The following is a 26,687-nucleotide window of genomic DNA, read 5'->3' as shown; positions in this document are numbered from 1 at the left end:
TAGATCACTTTGAAGGCAGTTTCTTGAAACACTAATCGACTTAAAATTATTTATTAAGTCACTTATATTTATACTATTACTATTTCTAACTGTTTTATTAGTACTGAACTCTAACAACATTTTGGTAGTAACTACTGGAAAAAAGTACCTTTTCCCAGTATTTCCCAGTGGTAAAAGGTGGAAAAAAAATCCCAGTAGTTACCACTAGTAAGAACTTGGTGGTATAATATCGCGCGCTTAGGGCCTACACACAATTAGACGTTACGACGACGTGCCGTGGCACGTTGCGGCGTCGTGTAACGTTGCGACGTCGTGACGTGCAAATCTACGGCGTGTAACGTAAAAAATCACGTCACGGCGTCGTGCCGTGGCACGTTGCCGCAACGTGCGACGTCACGATGTCGTGACGTTAAAACTAACGTTATAATCCTGCGCCGCACTATACTTTCTCTGAAAGTGATTTCCATCATTCATGATAGAAAGAAATGGATGGACCCAGTATTTTCTGTTTCTGCTTCTTCTTTAGGCGACTTCTTAATAGCAGCAGGATGTCTGGTGCGGTCCATGGCTCTTGATCAACTGCGGCATATTTTTCAAATTTCGACGGCAACGTATCGACGGCCTGCAACACGACGTCGTGACGTCGCACGTTGCGGCAACGTGCCACGGCACGACGCCGTGACGTGATTTTTTACGTTACACGCCGTAGATTTGCACGTCACGACGTCGCAACGTTACACAACGCCGCAACGTGCCACGGCACGTCGTCGTAACGTCTAATTGTGTGTAGGCCCTTACCTCTCCCAGTCCCATCCCAGCGTATATCGTTGGCCATACAGAGAGGTAACGCGGCCAGCGTCATGGGGTCAGTACCGCATGCGAAACTTTTAGAAGGTTAAATAACTTCTGTAGTACCTATGCCTTTTAGTTTTATTTCGAATTAGTTTAATTTTTAAGTTTACTTATATACATATATTTACGTACCTATCTGATGTATCTATTATGTATTTTATCTACTATTGTAGTTTAATAAAAGCACTTTTTCTTCCGATATTTAATTTAATTTTACAGAACCATAAGCACATTACGTAACTACGTCGAAAATTTAAAGGGCCATATGTACTGTAAAACGTTGTACTATTATATACGTATACGTAAATAACTATTATAATGTATATAGATACAGATATTTCCTTGGATATATCTCACTAAGAACTTCTTTGCTAAATTTGGAAAGAAAATAGATAGTTGTAAATAGCTAGGGTTCAGATTGTGTTTTATTTTACTCGCAATTTAAGGTCAAAACATCATATTCAACTAAAACTTGCAAATTCAATCGATATGATAATCTTCTTTGTGATATTTAGAAAATAAAATAACACATGGCACACGACATGACAGCGGAATACAAAAAGGAAAACTTGGCTGATTCACTTACAGCAACGCAAAACCAATTTCACTATGAATAGGGCTACCAACGTCACAAATTTAAATTTAGATTTTGTAGATTTTTTTTAACAGGCAACTGTAGCCTGTCCCGGTGTTCCTTGTTGTAATTTACCATGGTTGTAGATTGTATGAAAGAAAGTAGTTTGTGTCTATTCCTTTCGACATATTCAGTTTTATTGTAATCTTAAATTATTGCAAGTGACAACCACTAAATAGGTATTACAGTTGACAGTTACAAAAATCTTTACATTGTTACCTCAAATATTTTTTTAAGAACTTAAGGGGCCCACTGACTATCAGTCCGCCGGACGATATCGACGATATAATTTTTGTTCTGACTGATAGTCAGTGGGCCCCTTAAAGTAAATATTCCGACATTCAAAAAAACTGTGTAAGGCATTCACAGTCAGTGCGCGAGGTACGCTCTACAGCAAAAAGCGCTTACTAACAGAGAACCTGTCTCGCTGACAACGAAGTTTTACTGTAGTTGTGAAATATTAAGTTATTATTTTAATATATAAAAAATACTAGTTAGACCAAGAAAAGTCTGCAACGATTTTGATAGCACACGCAGTGTAAGTGTTATTTCAAACGTCAAATGTCTATGAAATTATAACGTATAAGTAACACCTGTACTGCATATACCATCAAACTAGTTGCAGACTTTTCTTGATCTAACTAAATTTTTACTTGACGACCCTAACAACGAGAAAAAATTGTGAATGCACGCTACGTCTTCTGTAGGTACACGTATATCTTTTGACATATTGCTGACACATGCCAGCACGTTTTGATGTGAGGCGCAATATTGCTTGATGTATTCATTTGACCGAAAGCGCACTATTTTTTGACTTCTTTTATAAACTTCACACAAAAGCCAGAGGGATGTATAAGATTGTTAAAATAGATGAAAATGCAATGCAATTCATCTGATTTATTTCAGAGAAAAATAATCGAATCTTTTTTTCAGTAAAATATTTTAAACCTCAATTTTATTTTATTGAATATATTTTATGACATAAGTATAAGAAATCTTTTGCTTTTACACCTCGTAAGGCCCACCATACAAAGGTTCCCCATTTTTAATTTGTACCTTGTTTTATAGTAGATAAGGGTGACTTTCTTTGTTTAGAAAACAATGAAACAAACTAAATGCAACTGTATGTAGTTATTGAAAGGTTCGAATTAGATTGAAACAGTGTACATTATAATGCACATTTGGCCTTACAAGGTTAATAGAATTATCTGACTTAATCATGTCAGCAGCCTTCTCGGCGATCATAATCACGGGTCCCATAATGTTTGAACGGGGAATGCTGGGCATAGCGGAGCTGTCCGCCACGCGCAGTCGTTTCACGCCATACACACGCAGTCTGGAATCCACGACACGGCCTATGCCGCACGAGCTGCTGTAGTGCCAAATCGACCATCTTGTGCTTAACGCCTGACAACGCCAGTATCCCCCAGTCCCATATTTCAACCCTAAACATTTAGGTAGTCTAAGATCAATCACTTCACCACCAATAATCTTATAATAACTTGAAGACCTGATTCTATCCAAAACACTACAAGCGTCTACCATAGTTTCTACGTCTTCCTTCTCTGAGTAAGTTCTTAGAGAGATTAAAGGATCATCTTCAGGATTTGTACTTTGGAGCTTAACAGTGCCACTTGATTTGGGATGCAGCAGAACTTGCATACAAAATAATATCTCTCTCCCTTTACCAGCTTCGTAAAGGGCTTGGCATGTGTCATTAGTAAGACCAAAATTAAAAGAGCATAATGATAACGCAGCATCCGATTCATTAGGAATGATGTAACATATAGATTCAGTATCTGGATAATTTTGAGATTTGTTAAGTGCTATAAAACCTATTAAAGTAGAAAAGGGATATTTTCCGTAATTTGTTGGTTTTAGTGGTTTACTAGATTTTTTCATTTTGTATGCAACTAAAGCTGGTGGTTGTTCTTTTAAATGTTGTCCAACTGGTAGATTAGAAACTACATTTATGTCTAAACTTATCAAGTCTTCTTTGGGACCGATGCCAGAGAGCAAAAGTAACTTGGGTGAGTTAAATGCCCCAGCAGTTATTATCACTTCAGTATCTGCCATTATCTTGATTAATTTTCTGTCTTTAGTCAATGCTTCTACTCCTATAGCATTTTTAAATTTATCAAATAGGATTCTGGTAACCAGTGTATTCTTAAGCACGCGCAAATTTTGTCGATGTTTAATTGGCTTAAGGAAACTAAAAGCTGTACTCTGTCGAACTCCTTTGTAAATAGCAAAAGTACCTTCACCAAATCCTAGAGTTTCATAGCTATTGAAATCAATTCGCATTTTATGTCCCAATTCGTGAAACATATCAGCATATTCTTTAGTTTTAGGATCCTTTGCTCTGGTGATATGAAGATAGCCTGCAGTTCCGTGGAATTCCCCGTATTTAGATGCAAGAATTCCAGGATCGCTTAAATGTTCACTCTTCTTGAAGTACGGTAATACATTTTCGTAGTTCCAGGACGGATCTCTGAGTTTTTCTGCCCAAGAGTTGTAATCGTGAGGATGTCCTCTAGCATAAAACATGAAATTGTTGCCACTGGATCCACCCAACATTTTGCCTTGTGTCAGTGACAATCTCCGTTCTGGTACCGTTTCATATTGGTGGAGTTCTGAACCGTTTTGGTATAACTCTCGGTTTCTGTCGTATTGGTCTGTGTAGTTCCAGTCATATGGCGTTTTTGGAAGGTAGCCTACTAATCCTGGAAGCTGTAAAAATATATCCCATCAAAAACATTACATGTAAAAAAATGCAAGTCTCGCATCGCAGTTCTTTTACTACAAAAAAGTTTACTACAAACGTAACTTTGTTATCGCATATATTTATATAGGATTACAAACTCACTTGTGCAGTTATTAAATTTTTAAAACGTGACTGTTATTGCAGTATTTTTAAGTTTTTATTGTCTTAATACGCTAAAAACGAATTACGTTTCAAATTTGGAGCTTGTGGGTCTGCAAGAAATACCTTAGAATTATGATGATCGTGAGTGAGTGTGTCAGTGACAAACCTAAGGAACTGCAATAATTCTTAAACTACATGTTCAAATTACATGTTATTGAGAATATATCTAAATCATGTTATACTCTATACGTCACTGAAAATTCAGGGTTCTAGCTTTATCTATCACAAAATTACAGGACGTTGAAAATGGCCTGAGTGGCTTCGAGAAAAGGATGGTACGGCCGTGCCTCTTTGTTTTGCTCGACTTGGCGGGGGCACAGCAGTGCCCCCAGATTAATTATAAAAAAAATTTTTTTAAAGGGATTTCAAATAATTATAATGACATGTTAAACTTGTTTACCATGGACTCATAAGGTGGATCACCACCAGCCTCGATGAGAAGCACGTTGTACCGACTCCACTCTGAGAGTCGGTTAGCAAGCACGCAGCCTGCAGTCCCTCCTCCCACTATTATAAAAGTAAAGCGGTCGCCGTCTGTAAATATTAAAAACAGGTACCTATATGTGCCATTTTCAATCAAAAGGGTACTTATTGTCGGTTGTCAATAAGGCGCTATTTCCATAAAGCTTCAATTTGAAATCAACCTTATTGACAAGCGACAATGTGGTACCTTTTGGTTGAAAGTGTCACATATAGTGATGATACTCAACAAGCTAGTTTTTACAACCAATCAATCATTTAAATCTAGGAGAAATAGTTTTTCAAAATGGATCGTTTTTGTATTATTTGCCATTTTCTTTGTCAGATTTCGATAAAATTTAGTGGATAGATAGTTTCTCATATTGTACAATATCAGCGCAATTTTACTTCATGTTTTACAAAAACCTTCCTCTAAGTTACGAATACGTATAGTATTTTGTAACTCAACGGAAATTTGTACACATTTTTTGAGACGTATTAATTCCGATCAGAAACAGATTTTATTCTAAGTTGCCAAAATGTATCCAAATCTAACAAAAATCGGCCTTTATAAGGGGACGGCAAGTAATTACCTGAGACGGTCGCTGAATCAGGAAAGTGTACAGCGGTAAGTCGTAACCCGAGAAGCATATAGAAGGCCGCTTGAACTCTTCTTATTCTCGTCCAAGCTAATGCCACGTCCATGATTTAACTGGAGATACATACGAATAGGTACCACGAATTAAACGAAGCCGTTCAGGGTGCGTAGGGTGCGTAGACAATCTTGCCAATCGTTGCCAAGCGTTTTCTTAAATAAATAATAATCTGCCATTCTTCATCCTGCTATTAAAAAAAGATGTCCCAAAATGTCCATTCCATTACGTCACGTTTTTATGTGATTTTTTTTTACTTGTACGTGCGTGAGGTAGTGGAATTTACATACAAATTTTTGGGACATTTTTTTTATCATCAAGATTGAATATGCTAGTGATCCTGAGTTGAAAGAACCCAAAAACACCAGGATCATTGAGAATCAGGTTTTCTATATTTATTTTAGAAAATGCCCGAAACGCTAACGATTGGCATCTTGTCTACGCACCCAGTCACTTTAGTATAAACCTATATCCTCCATAAAGATTTATTTTATACTTTGAATCTTCTCAAATGGTTTTTACGCCAAAGATCCTAATCTTTTAAACAAACACCCCTGAGCGCGTGCCACGTGCTGAGACACAATGGCCACGCGCTGAAACACAATGGCCACGCGTTCCCACAAAAGAAGCAATGGCTTTTGTTTAACAGATTATGGTCTTTGGCGTAAAAATAATTTGAGAAGAACTACTTCAAACTATAGGTGCCTATAGTGCCGGTGTAATCAAGAACCTAAAACAGATAAGGCAATCGAATTCAATTTAAAAACGTGTATTTCACAAAAAAAAGCACCACGTGATCACCGATCAGCCGTCATAGAAAATGACTTGCCAGACGGCTCGACCCTGGCCGGGTCCGGTCTAGCGTGAGTCATCCTTAATTGGAAAAATTACCTTTCTATCTATATTCGATTACCACCCGGATTACCCAAGTACCACACGGAACATGTTCACTCACAGATCTTTTATAAAATAATGAGAACTAACGTAAGTTATATTTCGTTTTCTTACGGTAGATAAGCTAAATATTTTTATAGTTTGTGAAATGCATTCTATATGATATTACGTTACTCATAATTATAATTGTTTTAAAAACAAACAAATAACAAACAGTTGAAAACGGGTTGTATTGATAAAAAGCTGCGTAAAATAAAAACGGTTTATTATTTATTAATATTATCTAAATAATACACACAATAGATTATTATTTATTTAGATGTTTACCATTTTTACTCGATTTCACATCCGCTGGTACATCATCACTAATGATAATCTGACAATCATTACATTATGACTCAATAATTATGTCAAACAAATGGACCCCCTTCTCTCCCTCTCAACATCCGATTAATCATCGGTTAGCCAGTGGCCCAGATATTTAAATTGTGACACGCACTTTATCTCACTTGCGTATACAGGAACGCTGGGGGCACCGTTTCAACATGACCACCTTGCGGCTTAAACACAAGGAGCTCTGTTTGTTTGTAAAATAAATAAAAAACTTAAATTGGTTTATTTTTTCGTTATATTTATTCGACGAATCAAAAGTGCAAAACAAATTTCGTGCTTAGAACGCATACTTTTATATACAATTATCTTTTTTGATCATGTCCGCTGCCTTTTCGGCAATCATGATGACAGGAGCGTTAATATTGCCACTGGGGACGCTGTGCATGGTGGAGCTGTCAGCGACGCGCAGGCGATTCACGCCGTACACGCGCAGCCTCGGGTCCACCACCCGCCCCCGCCCCATGCCGCATGCGCCGGAGTAGTGGTACATCGTCATCTTCGTGCTCAGCACATGGCATCGCCAGTACTCCCTTGTCCCAAATACCATCCCTTTACACCGCGGTAACCTATGATCAACAATTTCGCCAGCAACCGCCTTGAAATACTTTGAACTTCTAATCTCGTCCAATTTTTTAAAAGCTTTCTCCATTTTTTCCAAATCTTCTTCTTCTGTATACGTTCTTAAAAATATTAAGGGCTGATCTGTAGGATCTGTGCTCCGAAGCTCAATTTTGCCTCGTGATTTAGGGTTCAACAGATTTTGTACACAAAGCAATACCTCCCTGCCTTTACCTGCTTCATAAATAGCTTGACATGTGTTATAATCAAGTGCAAAATTAAAAGAACATAAGGTTATTGCTGCAGATGAATCGTTTGGAATGTGAAAACAAATGGACTGGTAGTCTGGATACATTTGCGATTTATTCAAAGCTACGTATCCTGCCATAGTAACAGCGGGAAGCATACCGTAATTTTGAGGCTGTAGCGGAGCACTTGCCTTCTTAAACTTGTATGCGACCAAAGCAGCCGGATGGTCCTGTAAATTTTGTCCGACTGGCAAGTCAGAGGTTACTTTTATACCCAAAGAACCCAAGTGCTCCTTAGGACCTATTCCCGATAGCATAAGCAATTTTGGAGAGTTGAATCCACCAGCAGTTACTATTACCTCCTTCTCCACGATTATTTTTATCAACTTGCCGTCTTCTGTTAAAGCTTCTACACCAATAGCATTCTTAAATTTGTCGAAAAGTATTTTCGTAACGAGTGTATGCTTGAGGACATGTAGATTTTGTCGGTCTTTGACTGGCCTGAGGAAACTATAGGCCGTGCTCTGCCGTACTCCTTCAGCGATAGTAAATGAAGGTTCACCATAACCTAACTGCTCATTACCATTAACATCTAAAAGTATTTTGTACCCTAGTTCATGAAACATATTAAGATATTCAGAAGCTTCTTGATGAGGTTGTTTTGTTACATGTAGGTAGCCGCTCGTGCCATGAAATCTTCTGTATTTTGAGCTAAGGATGCCAGGATCATCCATATGTTCACTTTTTTTGAAGTATGGTAGGACATGTTCGTAGTCCCAGGTCGGATCTCCAACAGCATGTGCCCATGAGTTGTAATCATGAAAATTTCCTCTCACATAGAACATATAGTTCGCACTGCTCCCCCCACCTAGCATTCTGCCTTGTGTCAATGGCAATGTATGGTTGCTTTGGTAAATGTCCCGGTTTTTGTCATATTGCTCGGTATAGTTCCAGTCTTGAGATGTTTCTGGAATGTAACCCATCAAACCCGGAAGCTGAAAAAAAAATTGCATTAATAAATGTTTTAATCTCCGTTTCAGTTTGGGTGAAAAATACTTTCGTATGTCCAGCTATTCTTGTGAAATTTTGTGAGCAGGTTCGACAATTTTTTTTTTATGAATTTACTTTCTGTAACTGGTGCAGTCTTTAGGATTTGTGAGGTCTTAAAGCTCACAAAGCCACTAGTGTACTTATGGCCATGACATTGCAATAAAAAAAGTATTCAAGACTACTCCGAAAATTTTTAGAAATTGTTTAAAGAATCTTATTATTCCTCGACAACAGGCAATAAAATTTGAATCGATTTAAAATGGCTGATACCTATGAATCGGAAGTGTCGATGAGCTTTTCAACCTTTAGAAAGACTGGGAGAAATATGCGGAGCTGACTACTGCCAACCTTCACTATACTAAGTCGCGGTACCAAGTTTTGTGGCAACTGAAGTTATAAGGCCATCCCTTTCAATAGCGCTGAGTTTAATTAAGCATGGAAGGGATAGCAATATGACTTCAGTCTCCAGCTGTTCGGGTTAGTATAGTAAGAGAGGCACTGGAAGATGGAGAGAAAGAGAGAGATATAGGTATACCTTTGATTCGAGAGGCGGGTCCCCACCAGCCTCAATAAGCAGCACGTTAAAGCGGCTGTCTTCAGATAATCGATTAGCGAGCACGCAGCCCGCGCTACCACCACCTACTATTATGAAACTATAACTAGCGCCATCTGTAAAAATAGGCAAATTTAAACAGCATAATTTTAAGAAGAGTAAGGTGTGTTGACTGTCATAAATCAACATACCTACCACAATGTAATAATTTTAAAATTTAAATTAAATTTTGAACTGTGGAGCAGTGATGGGCATATTTTACGGTACTTAGCGCCACTTGCACCATCCCACTAACCCGGGGTTAACAGGTTAAACCGTTATCCCAATGTCAAATTGTACTGGTAACCATGGTAACTCCAGGTTTTACCGGTTAACCCTGGGTTAGTGGTTGGTCCAAGTGGCCCTTAGAAAGTAATTATCCAAATAAGTATACTTAGATATCAACTTTTCTGATTATTGACAAAACTTGGCACCCCTTTAGATCTCAACTATTGTCGACGAATTAAAGCCGTGACCAGACATGCAGGACTCGCCGAGTGCCGAGCTGATTATATTATCTAACATTCTTAAATGTAAACTGAAATAAACTGAAGTAAATATACTAAGAAAAAGTGACCAAGGCCTCCAGTGCCCCAGGCTTGTTGTTATAGCGGCAACAGAAAAACATCATCTGTGAAAATTTCAACTGTTCATGAAAAACAGCCTAGTGACAGACCAGACAGCCGGACAGCGGAGTCTTAGTAATAGGGTCCCGCTTTTACCCTTCGGGTACGGAACCCTAAAAAGTAAACAAAATGTATGAACTACATACATATGTATTTATACACCCAAAAATGTTAATTAGGTGAATATGTTCATACATTCTGTTTATCTAATCAACTTGACGTAATTTTTAGGGTTCCGTACCCAAAGGGTAAAAAGGGGACCCTATTACTAAGACTCCTCTATCCGTCTGTCTGTCCGTCCGTCTGTCACAGTTGAAATTTTCACAGTTGATGTATTTCTGTTGCCACTATAACAACTAATAATAAAAACGGAATAAAATAAATATTTAAGTGGGGCTACCATACAACAAACGTGATATTCTGCCGTTTTTGCGTAATGGTGCGGAACCCTTCGTGCTCGGGTACGACTCGCACTTCACCAGTTTTTGCCAATAGTACTTATCCAACGTATCCATTAAAATCCACCTGTGTTTACAAAGCGAGATAATAATGCTTTACAAGACAATACAAAGACACGGTTATTATCCTGCCATTACTAAACTGGTAATACCTGTTCCTGCTGCGTCTGAAGTTTGTGAAATTTTAACATAGGGTAATTCCAGCATAGATGCCCTAGTGGGCCCAGTTGGATAGATGCCTCAATTTTAATTTCTACTAGTAGCAGAACTGTGGGACTCAAACTCCACTACATGTGCCATTTTCAACCAAAAGGGTACTTATTGTCGGTTGTCAATAAAGCGCTATTTCCATATAGCTTCAATTCGAAATCAACCTTATCGACAACCGACAATGTGGTACCTTTTGGTTGAAAACGTCACACATAAAATAGCAAGCGCTCCCCCTGCAAGCCTCAGGGCCGCTGTTAATGGCTCCTCTACACGATGGCCCAGCGTAGGCCAGTCCAAGAGACGCAGCTTTGCAGTGGAATGAGATAGCAATGTCACTTGCTCCCTCTAACGCATAAATGCGTCCCTTGGACTGGCCTACGCTTTGCCATCGTGTAGAGGAGCGATAACATGAGCGCGAGCGCACGCGTTTCTTCAGTGAGTGAAAAAACATTCCGAGGCTAGGCTTCGAAGAGCGTCAAAATAATATTCATAAGTATTTGTTTACGAATAACTTTTGACACGCTTATGATTCCTGTTTTTTATCAATTCGTTTGGGTACACTGAAGCTTAAGCTGCGTGGATAAATATATTTTATTCTGATTTTATTATTACTTTATTTTTTTATTGGAAAAGGCAGCTATCCTCTGCAAAAAGTATAGTTGTCCCGATTTTTGATCGGTATAGATGCCCCAAGAGCATCCCTAGGGGCATCTATCCTCAACTGTTTCAAAGAATTGTTATGTAGCAGAAGGGCGAAATACCTCGTAAATAGAAGAGGAAATAGAGTGTTGTTCCGCATATTTATAACATCGCCTAGTCTGAAGAAAGCATGCAAGCAGCCAATCAGACAATGAAGAAGGGAGAAAAATGAGCCAACGGTATAACCAGAACATCTGGAATACCGTCTAGAACACGACCGTACCGACGACGTGGTTTTCAAAATAATGAATGTAAAAGATTGATACCTGCTAATTTATCTGGTTTGATTTCAAAGGGCATCTATCCTCTGACCCATTTTCGCGACGGGTCATCTATCCCTCACGGTAGGCATCCATCCCATTTTTAAGAGGTCAACAAACACACAATTTATACAAAATCTGTGCAACTTATAATAAAAACAAGTACAGTGAAATAATAAGTTAAGGACCATAGTTATCATACGTATAGGACACATTGCTAGTTCGAGAAATTTCAAATCGTGAAAATATTTTGAATACATCCAACTTCGGGACATTCCACTCGGTGCCCATAGCCCAGCGACGAGACGCAGTGACAGTGACCTCCTATAGGCACCGTCATAAAATGTACACGGGTACTTATGCCTCCTGGCGTCGCCCTGTGGGACGTAAAGCGTCCCACACTGATCCTATTCACTGACCTTGCACTATAGCCTGCTTCGGAAAATATATGGCTGTCATCTGTAATAATGCAAGCACCCGGAAGGCGGCTTGAATGCGTTTTACTCGCGCCACGGATGAAGCAGCGTCCATGGCTTCGGCTCTGCAAACCAACATTTTTTTTTAACTGCGTATGAACTTGGTATACTCGTACATTGGTGATACTGATAAACTAAACAGTATGGGGTCCCAGCGCGCACAAGTTGTTTTCAGAAATCGCGAAGCGTCTGGTTGACGTAACTGGTGACCGAAGAGCTGGCGGCTTCCTCACACAACGAATCAGCATTCAGCATTGCGAATATTGCGATACAACGAGGAAATGCCGCCAGCATGCTTGGTACAATGCCTCAAGGGCCTATTTTAGATTTAAGCTAGTTATTAATTTAGTTTAGTAGTACTACTGTATATACATATATTATCTTGTATGTAAATAAATATTTTATTTGCAAAACAGTTAAAGAGGTGAAGATTTAAAGTAGTTAGATATAATAGAATACTCTTATTTGTCAAATGTCAGTGAAAGGTAAGGTAAGGAAAGGAAAAACAATTGATAAAAGACTGATCAGACAACAGGTGGTCATATCGCTAAAGAGCGATCTCTTTGATCAGATGACAATTGTCACTGTAGTGAAACAAAGGGCGGTGTGCCTATTTCACGAAGCTGACAATTGATACCTGACAATTTCCTTTACATTTCTGGGTCTGTAATGTCCGTCAATACTTGCTAGTTGGCTCAGTAAATGCGTGCTAAATTGTCATTGTGATGTAACAATTGTCACTGTGGCGAAACAGAGGCTAATCCCCACTCAGGCGAATAATATGCGAGTACGAGCGAGATGCATAGAAAGTAAGTTAAGTCTTCGATAACGTTTATGTCAGTGCCAAATTGATGGTAGCCACACTGACTGTCTTATTTGACGATCACATTATTGTCTTACAAAATCAAAGTCAAAGTCAAAGTCACTTTACTTTACTGCATCACCAATGGTTCTACTTTTCGAAGGTCCTATCTCCCGTAGGTACTCGCCCTATTTACTTACGAGTATTTATTTACAAGTATTTACTTACGAGTACAACCTACACTTCCAGTTTTCACAAGCACGTTCCGCTAAATGACACGTCTTAGCGATTCAGACCCCGAAAAATAAGAGAGTAAATATTTGGTTCCGTTCGGTTTCCATATTTATACAGAAACACACTTAACTTAACTCACCATATACCTTATGTCAACGTAATAATCATCAGTCAACTGTGTCGACTATTGTAATTTAATGGTTTAAAGTTAACCTTTACGGCTCGGCCACGACTTTGCGCGACCGGCGACGGCGGCGGTGATAACCATAGGTAGGAGCGGAACACAGCGATCGGACCTTTCATTCCCACCTATGGTTGTCGCCGCCTCGTCGCCGCCGCCGTCGCGAATCGGCCAAAGTCGTGGCGGAGCCGTTAAACAGGCAGATAAGCAGTCGTTTGCAGTGTTTTTGCAAGTACCTAACTATTCAAGCTAATTTAATGATGACGCCAAGACGAGCCAAGGGAAGCGCAAGGTCACTAGCACTACCTACCTTTTTTTGCAGAGCTTCGTCGTTTATTCGAACCCTCATAACTTGTGTTTGGATAATACCAGATAAACAAGCTTCTCGGGATAAGATGTCAATAATGGACTTATTAAACATGTACAGTTTTAATTGTATTGCTCTTATACTTTAGGTTTGATTGATATCTAAAAACCCGATATGGTCATACATTACGCTTTTATGAAAGGTATTTAAATGTAGGGTTGGATGTGTTTTATTCTTATCTTTTAATGGTCTTAAAAGTAAAATAAAAAAGAGCTATAATTTAAATTTTATTGTTTATTACATTTAATGACGTTTTTTCATTTCAACTAGTATTTATTAACTAAGGCCAGGATTACACTTGTAAGTTTTACTTACGTAAGAAGGGACACAGCTATACTACAGAATGAGATATGAATATCGTTATCTCATTCTAGCAAATAGCTTTGTCCCTACTTACGTAAGTAAAACATACAAGTGTAATCCTGGCCTAAGATATCAGAATGTGGCTAAAAAAACTCGACTAAACTTACAACTTTCACTGAAAGCTAGTGAACCTACCCTAACAGCATTTATACGTCATAATGACGTCAGAGACGTCATTATGACGTCGCTGACGTCACTTTGCTTCCTGGGTACCTTTCACTACTCAATCTACATCTACAAATTCGTTAGCATTTCTGCCCCTACTACTACTCGATTTTTTATCTTCCTGATTAATCTTAACTCGTTCCTCGCGACAAGCCTGAAAAAGAAGTACAAAACAGTAATGATACGCTGCCACACTTTTTATTGGAATGTATAACGAAATAACACGAATAAAACGATGTTTAATAATTCACTGTTATATTATTTATTTAATCTTTATTGCACAAAAGAAAAACCTTACAGTACAAAAGGCGGACTTAATGCCATAAGGCATTCTCTACCAGTCAACCTTAAGGCTAAGCAGAGAGATTGTGGGCAGTGCTACAAATACAACAGCAAAAATAAAATAAAAATGACATATAATCACATATATACATATATAATATACGTATATACTATATATAATATATATTAATAACGACGAGATTCAGATATTATGATCAGTAAAGTGTTATTTTTACAATCGACCGTTAGGATTCGAACCCCTGACACTCTTTTTCAATCAATCAATCAATCTTTAAGTAGTATGGCTCCATCGGTACTGTCGATGATTTCGCCAACGTCAAAGTGGGATCCACGTGGGATCGAATTAATATTTCTAGATTTTCTTCAGCCAGTGTACGGTAAATAAAATTATGGGCCTCTAGGGCTCTAGCCAGACACGGTTAGAGGTAGAAATACCAAATGCTCTTAGAGCACGACGTTGTTCGGTAGTTCGTTGTTGTTGTCTCGTAAAACCGATAGCTGGATTTTACGAGAAGCACGTGGACTACCGGCCGTTGACTCCAAAATGGTGGTTAAACACGCTTTGAGATTAATTCTCCATTCACTGCACACTACCAAATTAGATTACTGTATAATAAAGCTATCGATATTACACTTTAAACAATATTAATGAACAAAAAATAAAGGAATTAATCACGAGGCTACTATCAAGATGGCGTTCGAACCGGAAGTCCCCACACTCTTTTTAAGTCGGATGTCTGTCCTTTTTCCATCCACCCTCTATATCGAATAATCAACTGTCAACAGTGTCAACTTCTTAAGGTCGTCTACCTACAACTAAATGTTGGTAGGAGGTTACCTTTTTTAGAGAATAATGTTACATAAGTAAAACTTACAAGTGTAATCATGGCCTAAGATATAGAATGTGGCTAAAAGCATTTGACTAAACTTACAACTTTCACTGAAAGCTAGTGAAAGGTACCTACCCTAACAGCATTTATACGCTGACGTCGCTGGCGTCGATGACGTCATTATGACGACATGGTTACGTCATTATGACGTCATTATGACGTCGCTGACGTCACTTTGCTACCTGGGTACCTTTCACTACTCAATCTACATCTACAAATTCGTTAGCATTTCTGCCCCTACTACTACTCGATTTTTTATCTTCCTGATCCTGACTCGTTCCTCGCGACAAGCCTGAAAAAGAAGTACAAAACAGTAAATACTTGTAATAAAATAGTTCGTCTTTATTAACTAACGTCAAATATAGTGTCTAATAACGCCAAAATTTAAATTATCTTAATCAATAAAAGGATATGAGTTCGATTCGATAACCTATCTATTCAAGATTCAAATAAGTATAGTATTCAAGTAAGGCCCTAGCAATAAGTTTGAATGGTCTAACTTATACAAATGGGCCAAACACATTTTAGGTCACTTCTGTGGACAATACAATAAAATGTCCCGTTTTCTTGTCTGAGTCTCAAGTACTGACAATATGTATCCCACCTGTAAGGGTGCAGCGTAAAAAATGCTGATTCCCTTAACCTTTCGATGTCTACAGGAGAGACGCGAACGACTCGAACGAGTTAGGGATGACTCACGTTAGAACAGCCCGGGTCCGACACATCGTTTTCTATAAAAATCGTCACGTGATTACCGATCATCCGTCATAGACCCGGACCCGGGCCGTTCTTTTTTTTATACTACGTCGGTGGCAAACAATGTAATTATGTTATTAATATTATTCTATAAAATTATTGAATTGCTACGCAAATCAAATTTAACTATAAAGGGGCCCACTGATTATCAGTCCGCCGGACGATATCAGCCTGTCAGTTAGATCAACAATTTGACAGTTCTGAACAACTGACAGGCCGATAACGTCCGGCGGACTGGTAATCAGTGAAATAAATTCATAATAAGATTGTAAAACATAAAAAAATATGAAAATTGTATAAAATAAATACACATAAAATATTATGGTTTACACGTGTAAACACTGTAGGTATTGGATTTGGTGACTGCTAAATCGAGTGTGCAAGCGGGACATAGCTATTATAGTTTACGAGCATATACGTGCATACACGCATATAGCGCTGTTTCGCTCACACAGCAGAGCAGTATGCGGATTCTCATCAATGTACCGTTCAGATTCAGACTGCACCAGCGTAACTGCTGCAATATTGCAGCGCGACATTACTGCCAATTGCATTACTGCCGCAAAGTAAAATGTTATGTTTCTGCCTGGAATTTTGACATGCCGCATCACTGCAGCAGTGCCGGTGTAGTCTGAATCCGAACCGTACCTTCAATGTGATAACGCGTCGCGTTATCGAAGAGCCACCCTCTGTCGGTAAGCGAATGGAGTAAAGCTGCCATCTTGACAGTTACAATTTCCGGTGCCTTTTGTTCGGCCCGTGAATCTTCTTTTATGACATTTATTAAATTATTTATTATTTTTATTGCTCCAAGGGTTCGGATGTAAAAGTTAAACTAAGTATGGCGGTCAGCAAAATATTATCGGCGCGTGACGATAACTTAGTATAGGTTAGAGCACGTGCTGATTCGGTTAAGATAATGTCTGTACCGCCGTAGATTAGAGATGTATAAAACACTTGATTATGATTTAATAAATCAGTCTAAGTCTACCCGTCAACGGTCGCTTTTACTCACCCAACTATGTTCCCCTAAACTAAGTATCCAAAAGAGAGTAGCAGGAATTCCGAATCAGCAGAAGCTCTTGGTGAGCTGCCTTTGCAGGAGATTTACAGACTAAAGGACTTATTACACTTTGCTAAATTAAGTCATCCTAATTAGACTGCTTAGGATAAGAAGGACGCTCCTGATTACACTGTTCTAGTCACCACAGTTCTAAAATAAGACACGTCCGCCCGCCGTAGGCGACTGACTGCACTAAATATTATTACACCTATCCTAACTAGGATGCTAAATCATTAAGCTTGTCAGAAACCTTCCTTGCTCCTAATTAGGATATCCTTACTTTCTAAACACGATATATTACACTAGTCATTTAGGATTCTAAATCATTTAGAATCCTAAATTTAAGCCCTTAATGGCCCGGCGCTGGATCTGAGTGATCATGCTAGTCTCACTTACGGACTAGTTAGTTAGTTTTGCTGGGCATTTTCCGCAGCTCGACATCCATATTTTGGTAGTTTGGTACCTTTCGATCAGAACAATGATTGTAGCCAGAAGGTATCCAAAAGCGAGTAGCAGAAAAGCTGGAGCAGCACCACCGAGAGCCAACGCTCTTGGAGAGCTGCCTTCGCAGGAGATCTCAGGACTATTGGCCTGACGCTGAAGATGAGAGACCACGCCAGTTTCGTACATACGTAAAAGACTGGAATTCAATTTGTTGTTAATTTCAAACAGGTCTATGTTAATGCTAATTAATCAATGGATTATGTTGGTCCGAAATAAACAAATTTTTTTTAAACGATAAGTTGTGCGTTTTGGGTTTTAAGTTATAGCAATCATACGGTCTTATTAAAGTACTTGATAACATTGGTTCTTGGCTAAACATTGGTAGGATTGGGAGTAGGTAAAAGAATGTTTATAATATGTGTGACTAGAAAAATGTTTGGGACTACAAGATCAGAGTAGGTATAGTATGAATCTTCTCAAATGATTTTTACGCCTAAGACAAGATCTGTTAAACAAAAACCATTGTTTCTTGGCCACGCGCTCAGATACAATGGCCACACGCTCGCAAAAAAGAAACAATGGCTTTTGTTTAACAGATTAGGGTCTTAGGCGTAAAAAATCATTTGAGAAGATTCATGCTTATATATTGTAACTACAAGTAAAAGAATCCCATTGAGCGCGTAAACAGTAAGTAACACGGAGCAATTAACCTTTTTAGAGTTCCGTACCCAAAGGGTAAAAACGGGACCCTATTACTAAGACTCCGCCGTCCGTCTGTCCGTCTGTCCGTCTGTCCGTCTGTCACCAGGCTGTATCTCATGAACCATGATAGCTAGACAGCTGAAATTTTCACAGATGATGTATTTCTCTTGCCGCTATAACAACAAATACCAAAAAGTACGGAACCCTCGGTGCGCGAGTCCGACTCGCACTTGGCCGGTTTTTTAGTATACCTGTTAACATGCTCTCCAATTTTAATAGCTCCTTGCTCAACCATGGAAAAAAAAGTCGAATCACATCATAGTAACGAAGTAACTAAACTAATAGTGATAATGTAACTCTTAACAAGAACTTGAGGTTGATTTCATCAGGCTAATGGATAGTTGTTGCAAGGACTTACTTCCAGTTAAAGAACTCTTTATAAGGACTGTTCTTTGGTATAGCAATGTAAAGGGGTGTTTCTTCCATAGACTGGAGGGAGCCGAGCTCACACAGCTCTTCCTGGTTGAACTTGCGAGATATTAACATATTAGCATTGTATACTTCTGTGTGGTATGCGTAACCTGAAACAAATGGATCAGATTGCACACAGGAAAACAGAATTTGCCGAAGACTTTTTTTTATATGTGGTTTTGATCACATTTAATATAGGTAAGATATTTTGACTTTTAGATTGACTGATTAGAGCCAAAATTTTAATTAAGTATTCTCGGTTCATTAAAAAAGTAAGGGTATAAATAACGAATTTCACAATTTTACTTATATTTCCCAACCCGCTATGGGTTTATAACCCAATCCCTCTCGTGTATGAGAGGCAACGGCAACCTGTACTCAGCAGTGAAAAGTATGTAGGCTAAATTATTATGATTTATTTTTACTTTAGTCGTATTGTTTATTTATCAGTAATATCTCCAAAAAATATTATTGGTTATTACATAAATATTTTTAAATTATCAAAATTCAAAGTACAAATATACTTTATTCATGTAGGCCTAGCAACAAGCACTTATAAATGGTGAATTTTTTTTATACCACGTCGGTGGCAATCAAGCATACGGCCCGCCTGCTGATAAGCAGTTACCGTACCCTATGGACGCCTGCAACACCGGAGGTATTACACGCGCGTTGCCGACCCTTTAAAAACCTGTACACTCCTTTTTTGAAGAACCCCATACTGTTATGTAGCCCCTCGGGAAAACCTCGGCAGGAACTCGTTTAATATGTACAGTATATTAAATATATTATCTTTTTAACGCCGCGATGTTTTAATAATGAATAGGTTAATTTTGTTTTACTTTTTGAGATGAGAAAGGAATGGTTGGTCACATTGTCCTTTCGTTTTTTACATCTAGCTACTCTACATCGTTCATCGGTAACAAAGCATTTTATTCAATATAAAACATCCAAGTATCCACCTCAATTAAAACTTTGCGCAATTTGCTCAAAGTTTTCCTTGCAGCTCGAAGCAACTCCATAAAACACGAATCTTTTTAAAATTAGACCTTATGTTTCGCTCTTTAAATTCCTTCCAAGCTGCATGCTTAAGATTAAATACACTTTCAGCTCTTTCATTTTTAAGTTCACGTAAATAAATCAAAATTAAATCTAAGCCTGCAAGCAATAAGGGTGTCCGTAGATACATAATGAAGACCTGAGAATACCTCCTGCTTTCACCATTTCAATGCCTTCCACCAAAGGTACTAGTAAGGGCTCTCCCTGCTTCTTCTTAAACACTTTAAACCTCCTTAATTTATCTTCCACTTCGGCATTCTTTTTATTGTAGTAATACGTAGGATTCTGGAATTAAAATATTGTTGTACCTAACTTGTATTAAAAAGCTCAACATTTTTGTAAATCCCGTCTGATTTCAAGGCACGGTTTTTCCTTATGCTTATAAGGAAAAACCGCGCCTTGAAAGAGGGCGTCGTTTTTGCTGCCTGCCAAATCTAGGCTTTTTAGACACATTTGTATCAGTTCGCGGAAGACTTGTCCAATCTCACGCTATTTCTTTAATATTGGACTGATTTTGAATTCACAAAAATACATAGCTACCTGTAACCACGAACGTGTGTAGCCTATGTCCTGGTATATCAACGATAGTGGGCTTTCCAAGAGTTCTTGCAAGGAGTTAATGGAAGGCGGTGGTCCATTCAGTAACCAACTGACAACGCTGCTAGTGTAGTAGTTGTATATGAGAACGCATGATGCTCCTGTCACCAGGACTGTGAGCTGCCGAGCTGTTAGTACAGTAAAGAAATAATTAAGAATCGCAAAATCTAAAGATCCTGCAAGAGTTTGGCGCCTAAACAATGGTTATTGAAACTCCTTACCAGACGATTCTCGTCTTGGATCATCGTAACCACCATCTTCAAAAACTGAAAATGAAGGGATTTATTAGTATTCAGCTTAAAAATAACAACCGTCACACACGCCTCTTCTTTAACAAAACACATACATTGCTGACAAAACGCGGCTGCCACAGAAAATACAGCATACTGTCCAGCGGATGGTCTCCTTTCGGCTCTGGCAGTCAGGAACAACACCAAGGCGCATAGAAAAACCACAGCTACCACGCAACCCCACACGCCGTTGGTCAGAGGCCGTAGGAATTGGTTCTCGAACTTTCCGGGACCGGTGGTAGGGATGCGGTAGTAATATCTTGTCCTGAAAAGGATTAACAAGTGTTACTAAGTGGCTACTAAGTTACTAACTAACACTGAATAGACACCCAAGTGGCAATAAGGTTGTGGAATATATCACGTCGGGGTCACGGGTTGGTGCAACTGGCCCTAAATCGGTTCAGCGCGGTTTAAGCGTGAAGAGGTAACAGACAGACAGACAGACAGACACACTTTCGCATTTATAATATTAGTATGGATTTATTTATCAAGGTTACTCGTGTACACCTTATACCAGTTTTCAGCTTATTTATGTCTGATTCAATTTGCACGCCTTCTCTATCCGTCAATCACCTATACCTCTTTATGTGAAAATAAGCGTTTATAGAATCCAAATATCATACTCAATAGAAGTTACAGGCGGCGACACCATGTCCACTCTTTGGAAAATTTCCGATGTCACGCGTAGTATCGGCGTGATGTCTTGTTCTTTAAAGTATACTAAAGTAGCAGCCACCTAAAAATCAATAGATAATTTAAAACTCGGTCGCTTTGCCAATTCTCATTATGTCAATAAAAAGAAAATAACATACTGGCGTAGTATTTCTCTCAAATTTCCCGATCCATCTGTCTACGATCGTATAATTATATCTGTAAACATGTTTATATTCATAAATTATGCTATTGTTATTAGTTAAGTATGTGACACTTGAATATTTGCCAGGTCAATACCTCATTACACTACAACAGTTTGATTTCCATTTATGAAAAATTTTAATCTCGCTAAATCATTTTTTTCCTCCTTAGATATTCAAGAAATAAATTATTAATAAGCCCTGATGGTGATGACACACCAATTAAGACAAAGTTATTTATTTTAACTAGAGTCATCACTCATCAGCCTATTTTGGATGAGGTCTCGAGGCTCCTGCAATCGTCCAATAATAGGATCCAAGGATGCGCTAGGAAATGATTAGGAGATAGATACTCGTATTATTGAATTAGCTCACCTGATATTATGTAGTTGTGCTATTTCTACCAATACTCTGGTGCCTGTTATAGTAATAACAGCGACCCCCGGAGCCGGAGTATTCCCTATAAGCATGTTCACGTCAAATACTTTTGGCGGCGTTGACATCTGCAAATCGATTAATAAATAATATAAGAAAAATATTATCTATACGAGATCTACAAAATTAACATTGGGGTTTCTTTTGACTGCCAATAATCACAAAAATTTGAAAACAAATACCGTACACTGGGGCTGCGGCTTTTATTCGTGGGATAACATCGATCATCGATTTTAAGGAATAGCGATTTGACTTTTGAATTTTATGATGCGGTTGGCAAACAGCAGAAATACACGATGAGAGCATTCAGAAACGATTTTTTTATACATTATTCCTTATTTTACGCGAAGTCCCGTCGTTGTGAATAATAATGAGTAAAAATCGTGAAAGTTTTAATCAGTGAATTCCTTAAAGGTTAAAAATCAATAATTGAAATTTAACTTTCGTGAGACATATTTTAAAATATTGCACTCACTTGAATCTTTACTTGCTTTAATAAAAATTCAAGTGAGTGTAACCGTTGTGTTATAAATATTTTTCGATGATCAATTTTACTTACTTAAACTTAAACTAGTACTGTTTACCGGTACTCTAAAATGTGCAAACTAAAAAAAAACTAGTAATTTATCATCTTTTAATTTAATGTAAGTTTACTTACGACTGCAACGTAGTTAATTGTTGAATTTTCGAAGTCCCATCTTCTGTAGTATTTGTAAACATTTAAATGATTGATTAAATCTGAGAAATTATAATAACATTAGTTGCAGTGTTAAGTGACAATCTATTATATAAATATATAATGCCATACACTTAATTTATATTATCCTTTTGTTATTGCTGAGCAATAATAGTTATTTTCGCCACACTAACTGGTAAAGACTCTTGATTGTTCAAAAACTGATAAGAAAGTTGCATTATATTCACATGTGAGGCAAAGTAATCAAATGCAAATTTTGAGTTGTATTCTTATGTTTGCTGGTAGAACTGAATTTTAAATGATGATTTCGAATGATAAATATTTAATAACATTCATTTTAAATCTATTTGCTTTGATTTTGTTTAATATTTTACAGTTAGTATATTTTACTGACGTCCCTGACCCGACCTGATTATAAATGTGATTTAATATGTGTTCAAAGAGCGAAGGTTTTAAATGTTATATAATACTTTACTAATTAAGCAGATTCTAGTTACCTCCTCTGTTTCGCCAATTTCCCAGTTTTTTCACTACGACATTACCTCCGCGTAGTTTTCCGAAATTGTACACTTCGTAAATGTTATTTTCTGAGCCTGCAAATATTTCTAGTGTCATCACTGAAGTCTCTAATTATATCAAAAAAACTCATTATATGACACAGGGTGCTAACCTACGACCAGTAGGTACGAATACCTATCATGGTTGCACATTCATCGTCTATATCTTTTCCCGTGTTACTCGCTATTACATACTAGAAGAAAGTGACAACCACAATGACAGGCGATAAAAACGCAGCCATCCTAGGCTCTCAAGACTTTAATCACTATGATTTGATAATTATTACCTTTCTGTAGCGACAGTGTGACATCGGCATCTACGCTCAGATTTAATTTTTCGAATGAGTCCATTAACCATGATAAATTTTCATTCATCGCAACGTTGGAAACTGCTGATATATTACATATCCAAGTATCAATATCAATAATCAACCACTTGTGATTTGCATCAAATAGGAGTTTTTCAGATGCCTGAAATACACCGTGTACGATATTTTAAATATAGTAATACTAATAAAGTCTTTCAATACAAATGGTGACTTGTTTCATTTATAAAGAAAAGTACTTATTTAAGAGGGTGAGTAAAGGATGACTCACGTTAGACCGGGCCGTGTCCGGGCCGGAGCTTCCGGCGCTTACTTTTCTATGACATGACAGGTGATCACGTTATGCTTTCCATAGAAAACGAAGCTCTGGAAGCTCTGGCCCGGACACGGCCCGGTCTAACATGAGTCATCAATAAAGCCAGGCAATTAGAAGGATATAAAATGTATGGAGTGAGCACTTTGAGCTTATTTATTTCTTCTATGCTTTGGCTTAAAAGCACACAAATGGCAATACTTACATACATAAGAACCTCTTCGTAAAGCGGGCATTTAGTATCAATCAAAACCCCAACATCAGTAGATCCTGGGTTTAAGCATAGACCTACTGAATCTAGATCTGAGAGAGAATCGTCGATGCTAACATGTGAAACGGCAATTGATACTTTCGAGGCATTTTTTGCAAATTTATGGTTCCCTGAAAACATGTTTCATATTTTTTGATTAGTCAACACATTGTTCACTATTGAACTTGAGCGTTTTTAAGCAAATATAAGTAAGGAAATGTCGGTATATATCTGAGTGAGTATGTGCAAGGTTTGCTATAAATATAGGGCTGGCACAAATGTATTGCATCTCATTTACAATTACAACTTATGTGAGAATACCACAAACCACAACTAACTGTAGTTTCCATGCAAGTTTCAGTTCAAGTGCAATCCATTTGTGTCGGCCCATGCTTTACCCCTCGGCCACAAAACGCACGCTCTCTGAGCGCGCGGCGCACACTTTAAAGGAAAGGGGACAATCGATTCTCCATACAAACGTAGTCCTCATTTTCCTTCCTGGATGTTGACATTATGGAAAATATTTTTACAGAATTTTATGTATTTTGATCATAGCTATTCCAGACCGAAAAGAAAACGGTCGGGCATGATGAAAATGGGCGTTTTCTAAAATAAATATTGAAAACCTGATTCATTCAAATCTGGACATTCTTAGAATCATTCTACTCAGAATCGACAGCATTCTCCATCCTGCCATTAAAAAAAGACGTCCCGAAATGTCCATTACATTACGTCATGTTTTAGTGTGAAAAAAAAAATTACTTGATGCGTTGTGCGTGACGTAGTGGAATGTACAATTTTCATACAATTTTTTGGGATATTTTTTTATTATCAGGATTAAATGTGCTAGTGATTCTGAGTTGAAAGAATCCAAAAACACCAGGCTCTGTGAGAATCAGGTTTTCAACATTTATTTTAGAAAACGCCCAAATACATGAAATTGTGTAAAAATATTTTTAATTATGTTAATATCCAGAGAGGAAAATGGGGACTACGTTTGTATGGAAAGGCGGTTTCGTGGCGGTCGTCCCCTTTCGTTAAGGTTGACGTTCGAATGTCAATTACAGCTCCAACTGTTGCCACGTCGCGTCGTTGTTGCCGTCACTGTCAATTTCCTTGATAATATGAGGGACGGAATGAACGTCATAGTAGCGGCAGTAATGCGGCAGCGAATGTCACTGTGTACATCAGGGGGAACAACGATGCCGCGACAGTAATGCAGCTGTCACCAAATATGACAGTCGGCGTCATCGTCAAGCGTGCTCGCTCGGAGCGTTCGTTCCGTGGCCCTCGGGTTAGCCTTTTTAAATAAAGATTTCTAAAATCTCAAAATTAAACCTAAGTTAAAACAATATATGCTGAACCTTACAAGTCCTATCGCCACAAGTTAGCAAGCAAATAGATTTAACATCTCTAGCTTTTAATAAGCCTACGGAAAAATCTATGTCGCTATCTTCAAAACCTGCAACGGAAGATAATAGAAAAAATAAAATGCTTTTACGGAGCATCTTGGCCGATAAAGAATGGTAGAGTAGGTCGACGTTCTTATAGACTTGGATTCATGAATTTATAATTTGTCTTTTGATGTTCATCAAGTACAGTTAGTTTCAAAAGCTTGAGGACACATAAAATAGACAAGAGTTTTTTACCAATCGAAGTGAACGTTTCCGTTTCAACTTGGGCAAATATGCTTTCTTGTGTCCGGCTGCTCCTTTCTATAGTTATTTACGATACAAGTGCGGAAAAGAGGAAATTCGAAACGAGTGGCGATAAATTAAAACACGACCGCAGGGAGTGTTTTAAATCGACCCGAGTTGCGAATTACCTATTCACACGTGTATCGTACAACGTTTTACAGTACATATGGCTATTTAAACTTTCGAAATACGCACGAAAATTGCTCTTTTACGCACTAGTGCGAGAAAGTAGCACCATATGTACTGTAAAGTACATTTCGCATTTTCAACCGATTCTCGAGAAAATTGTGAACAAGTACCTAACCTACCTAAATAATTATATTTTTTTCTTTTGTCAATCCGCCCTTTTACCTACTCCGTGACGCATCTTTCTAAAAAAAGTTTCATAAAATTCAGTATTATTTATTACACCCTTTCAAATACACATTAGGATTACAAAACAAAACAACTGAAACGCATCTGTCATTTTAGTCGCGAAAGATATGTTATAACACTTATAACGTGTTTTGACACGTCTTCTTTATACGACGAACTGTACGTAGCACATCAAACCAATTTATAATAATTTTATTGCAAATCGTATCAACTGACTTGTCACAATCATCATGTCTGTATTCTTTGCAAGCCAATAGTGCAATTTTCATGTCAATGATAATTTGTCCATTTTGGCATGTTCTAGTAATTTTGTTTTGATTGACAATTTACAAAAACAGAGTCGTCTGCTTGTCTAGTTGAGCTCGTTCTAGATAATTAGCAATTAGCTGTCGCCCTCTACTCTCTTTTTATCCGGGATAGCTAGGGCCTTCATTACAGCGTTGTTCTCGTCCCGTCGTATTACACTGCCGTACCATCGCATAAGACTTTCCACCATCTTATCCACATC

The 26,687-nt window shown here is 38.1% G+C and overlaps 3 protein-coding genes across 4 annotated transcripts; all 3 read right to left on the bottom strand.

Moving 5' to 3' along the window:
* Positions 1 to 2,617: 2,617 nt before the first annotated feature.
* On the bottom strand, positions 2,618 to 5,612 carry LOC134743982 (ecdysone oxidase-like). Its single transcript, XM_063677614.1, has 3 exons — positions 5,465 to 5,612; positions 4,813 to 4,946; positions 2,618 to 4,216 (listed from the first exon to the last, which is right to left on the bottom strand). The coding sequence occupies exons 1-3, from the start codon at positions 5,574 to 5,576 to the stop codon at positions 2,618 to 2,620; spliced, it is 1,845 nt and encodes a 614-aa protein (XP_063533684.1). The 5' UTR covers positions 5,577 to 5,612.
* A 1,408-nt stretch (positions 5,613 to 7,020) lies between these two features.
* On the bottom strand, positions 7,021 to 13,174 carry LOC134744076 (ecdysone oxidase-like). Its single transcript, XM_063677743.1, has 4 exons — positions 13,019 to 13,174; positions 11,932 to 12,053; positions 9,203 to 9,336; positions 7,021 to 8,612 (listed from the first exon to the last, which is right to left on the bottom strand). The coding sequence occupies exons 2-4, from the start codon at positions 12,041 to 12,043 to the stop codon at positions 7,104 to 7,106; spliced, it is 1,755 nt and encodes a 584-aa protein (XP_063533813.1). The 5' UTR covers positions 12,044 to 12,053; positions 13,019 to 13,174; the 3' UTR covers positions 7,021 to 7,103.
* A 980-nt stretch (positions 13,175 to 14,154) lies between these two features.
* On the bottom strand, positions 14,155 to 25,631 carry LOC134744075 (ionotropic receptor 75a-like). 2 transcript variants are annotated; one of them, XM_063677741.1, is made up of 15 exons: positions 25,477 to 25,631; positions 24,063 to 24,238; positions 23,506 to 23,689; positions 23,159 to 23,254; positions 22,623 to 22,702; positions 21,905 to 22,032; positions 21,488 to 21,545; positions 21,299 to 21,411; positions 20,732 to 20,940; positions 20,607 to 20,651; positions 20,329 to 20,513; positions 19,938 to 20,073; positions 18,677 to 18,839; positions 17,576 to 17,752; positions 14,155 to 14,254 (listed from the first exon to the last, which is right to left on the bottom strand). In XM_063677741.1, exons 1-15 carry the CDS (start codon positions 25,613 to 25,615, stop codon positions 14,170 to 14,172), a joined length of 1,974 nt encoding a protein of 657 aa, XP_063533811.1. In that variant the 5' UTR covers positions 25,616 to 25,631; the 3' UTR covers positions 14,155 to 14,169. The 2 variants fall into 2 exon arrangements, with proteins under 2 accessions (XP_063533811.1, XP_063533812.1); XM_063677742.1 differs by lacking the exon at positions 14,155 to 14,254 and adding an exon at positions 15,490 to 15,585.
* Between the last annotated feature and the right edge of the window lie 1,056 nt (positions 25,632 to 26,687).

This window comes from Cydia strobilella, chromosome 9 (genome assembly GCF_947568885.1).
Source record: "Cydia strobilella chromosome 9, ilCydStro3.1, whole genome shotgun sequence".
Classification (NCBI taxonomy): Eukaryota; Metazoa; Arthropoda; class Insecta; order Lepidoptera; family Tortricidae; genus Cydia; species Cydia strobilella.
The sequence above is the reverse complement of the archived record's forward strand: the minus strand, read 5'-3'. Positions and strand labels throughout refer to the sequence as shown.

What these genes read in the sequence shown, in the direction of transcription:
- LOC134744075 (XM_063677741.1), bottom strand. Translation starts at nt 25,615, where the DNA reads ATGCTCCGTAAAAGCATTTTATTTTTTCTATTATCTTCCGTTGCAGGT. An exon ending in AAATTGGCGAAACAGAGGAG is followed by an intron (nt 22,703 to 23,158) that starts GTAACTAGAATC and finishes ATAATTTCTCAG; the next exon opens with ATTTAATCAATCATTTAAAT. An exon ending in GCACAACTACATAATATCAG is followed by an intron (nt 21,546 to 21,904) that starts GTGAGCTAATTC and finishes ACATGTTTACAG; the next exon opens with ATATAATTATACGATCGTAG.
- LOC134743982 (XM_063677614.1), bottom strand. Translation starts at nt 5,576, where the DNA reads ATGGACGTGGCATTAGCTTGGACGAGAATAAGAAGAGTTCAAGCGGCC. An exon ending in TGATTCAGCGACCGTCTCAG is followed by an intron (nt 4,947 to 5,464) that starts GTAATTACTTGC and finishes TAATATTTACAG; the next exon opens with ACGGCGACCGCTTTACTTTT. An exon ending in ATCCACCTTATGAGTCCATG is followed by an intron (nt 4,217 to 4,812) that starts GTAAACAAGTTT and finishes ATATTTTTACAG; the next exon opens with CTTCCAGGATTAGTAGGCTA.
- LOC134744076 (XM_063677743.1), bottom strand. Translation starts at nt 12,043, where the DNA reads ATGGACGCTGCTTCATCCGTGGCGCGAGTAAAACGCATTCAAGCCGCC. An exon ending in GAAGCAGGCTATAGTGCAAG is followed by an intron (nt 9,337 to 11,931) that starts GTCAGTGAATAG and finishes CTATTTTTACAG; the next exon opens with ATGGCGCTAGTTATAGTTTC. An exon ending in ACCCGCCTCTCGAATCAAAG is followed by an intron (nt 8,613 to 9,202) that starts GTATACCTATAT and finishes TTTTTTTTTCAG; the next exon opens with CTTCCGGGTTTGATGGGTTA.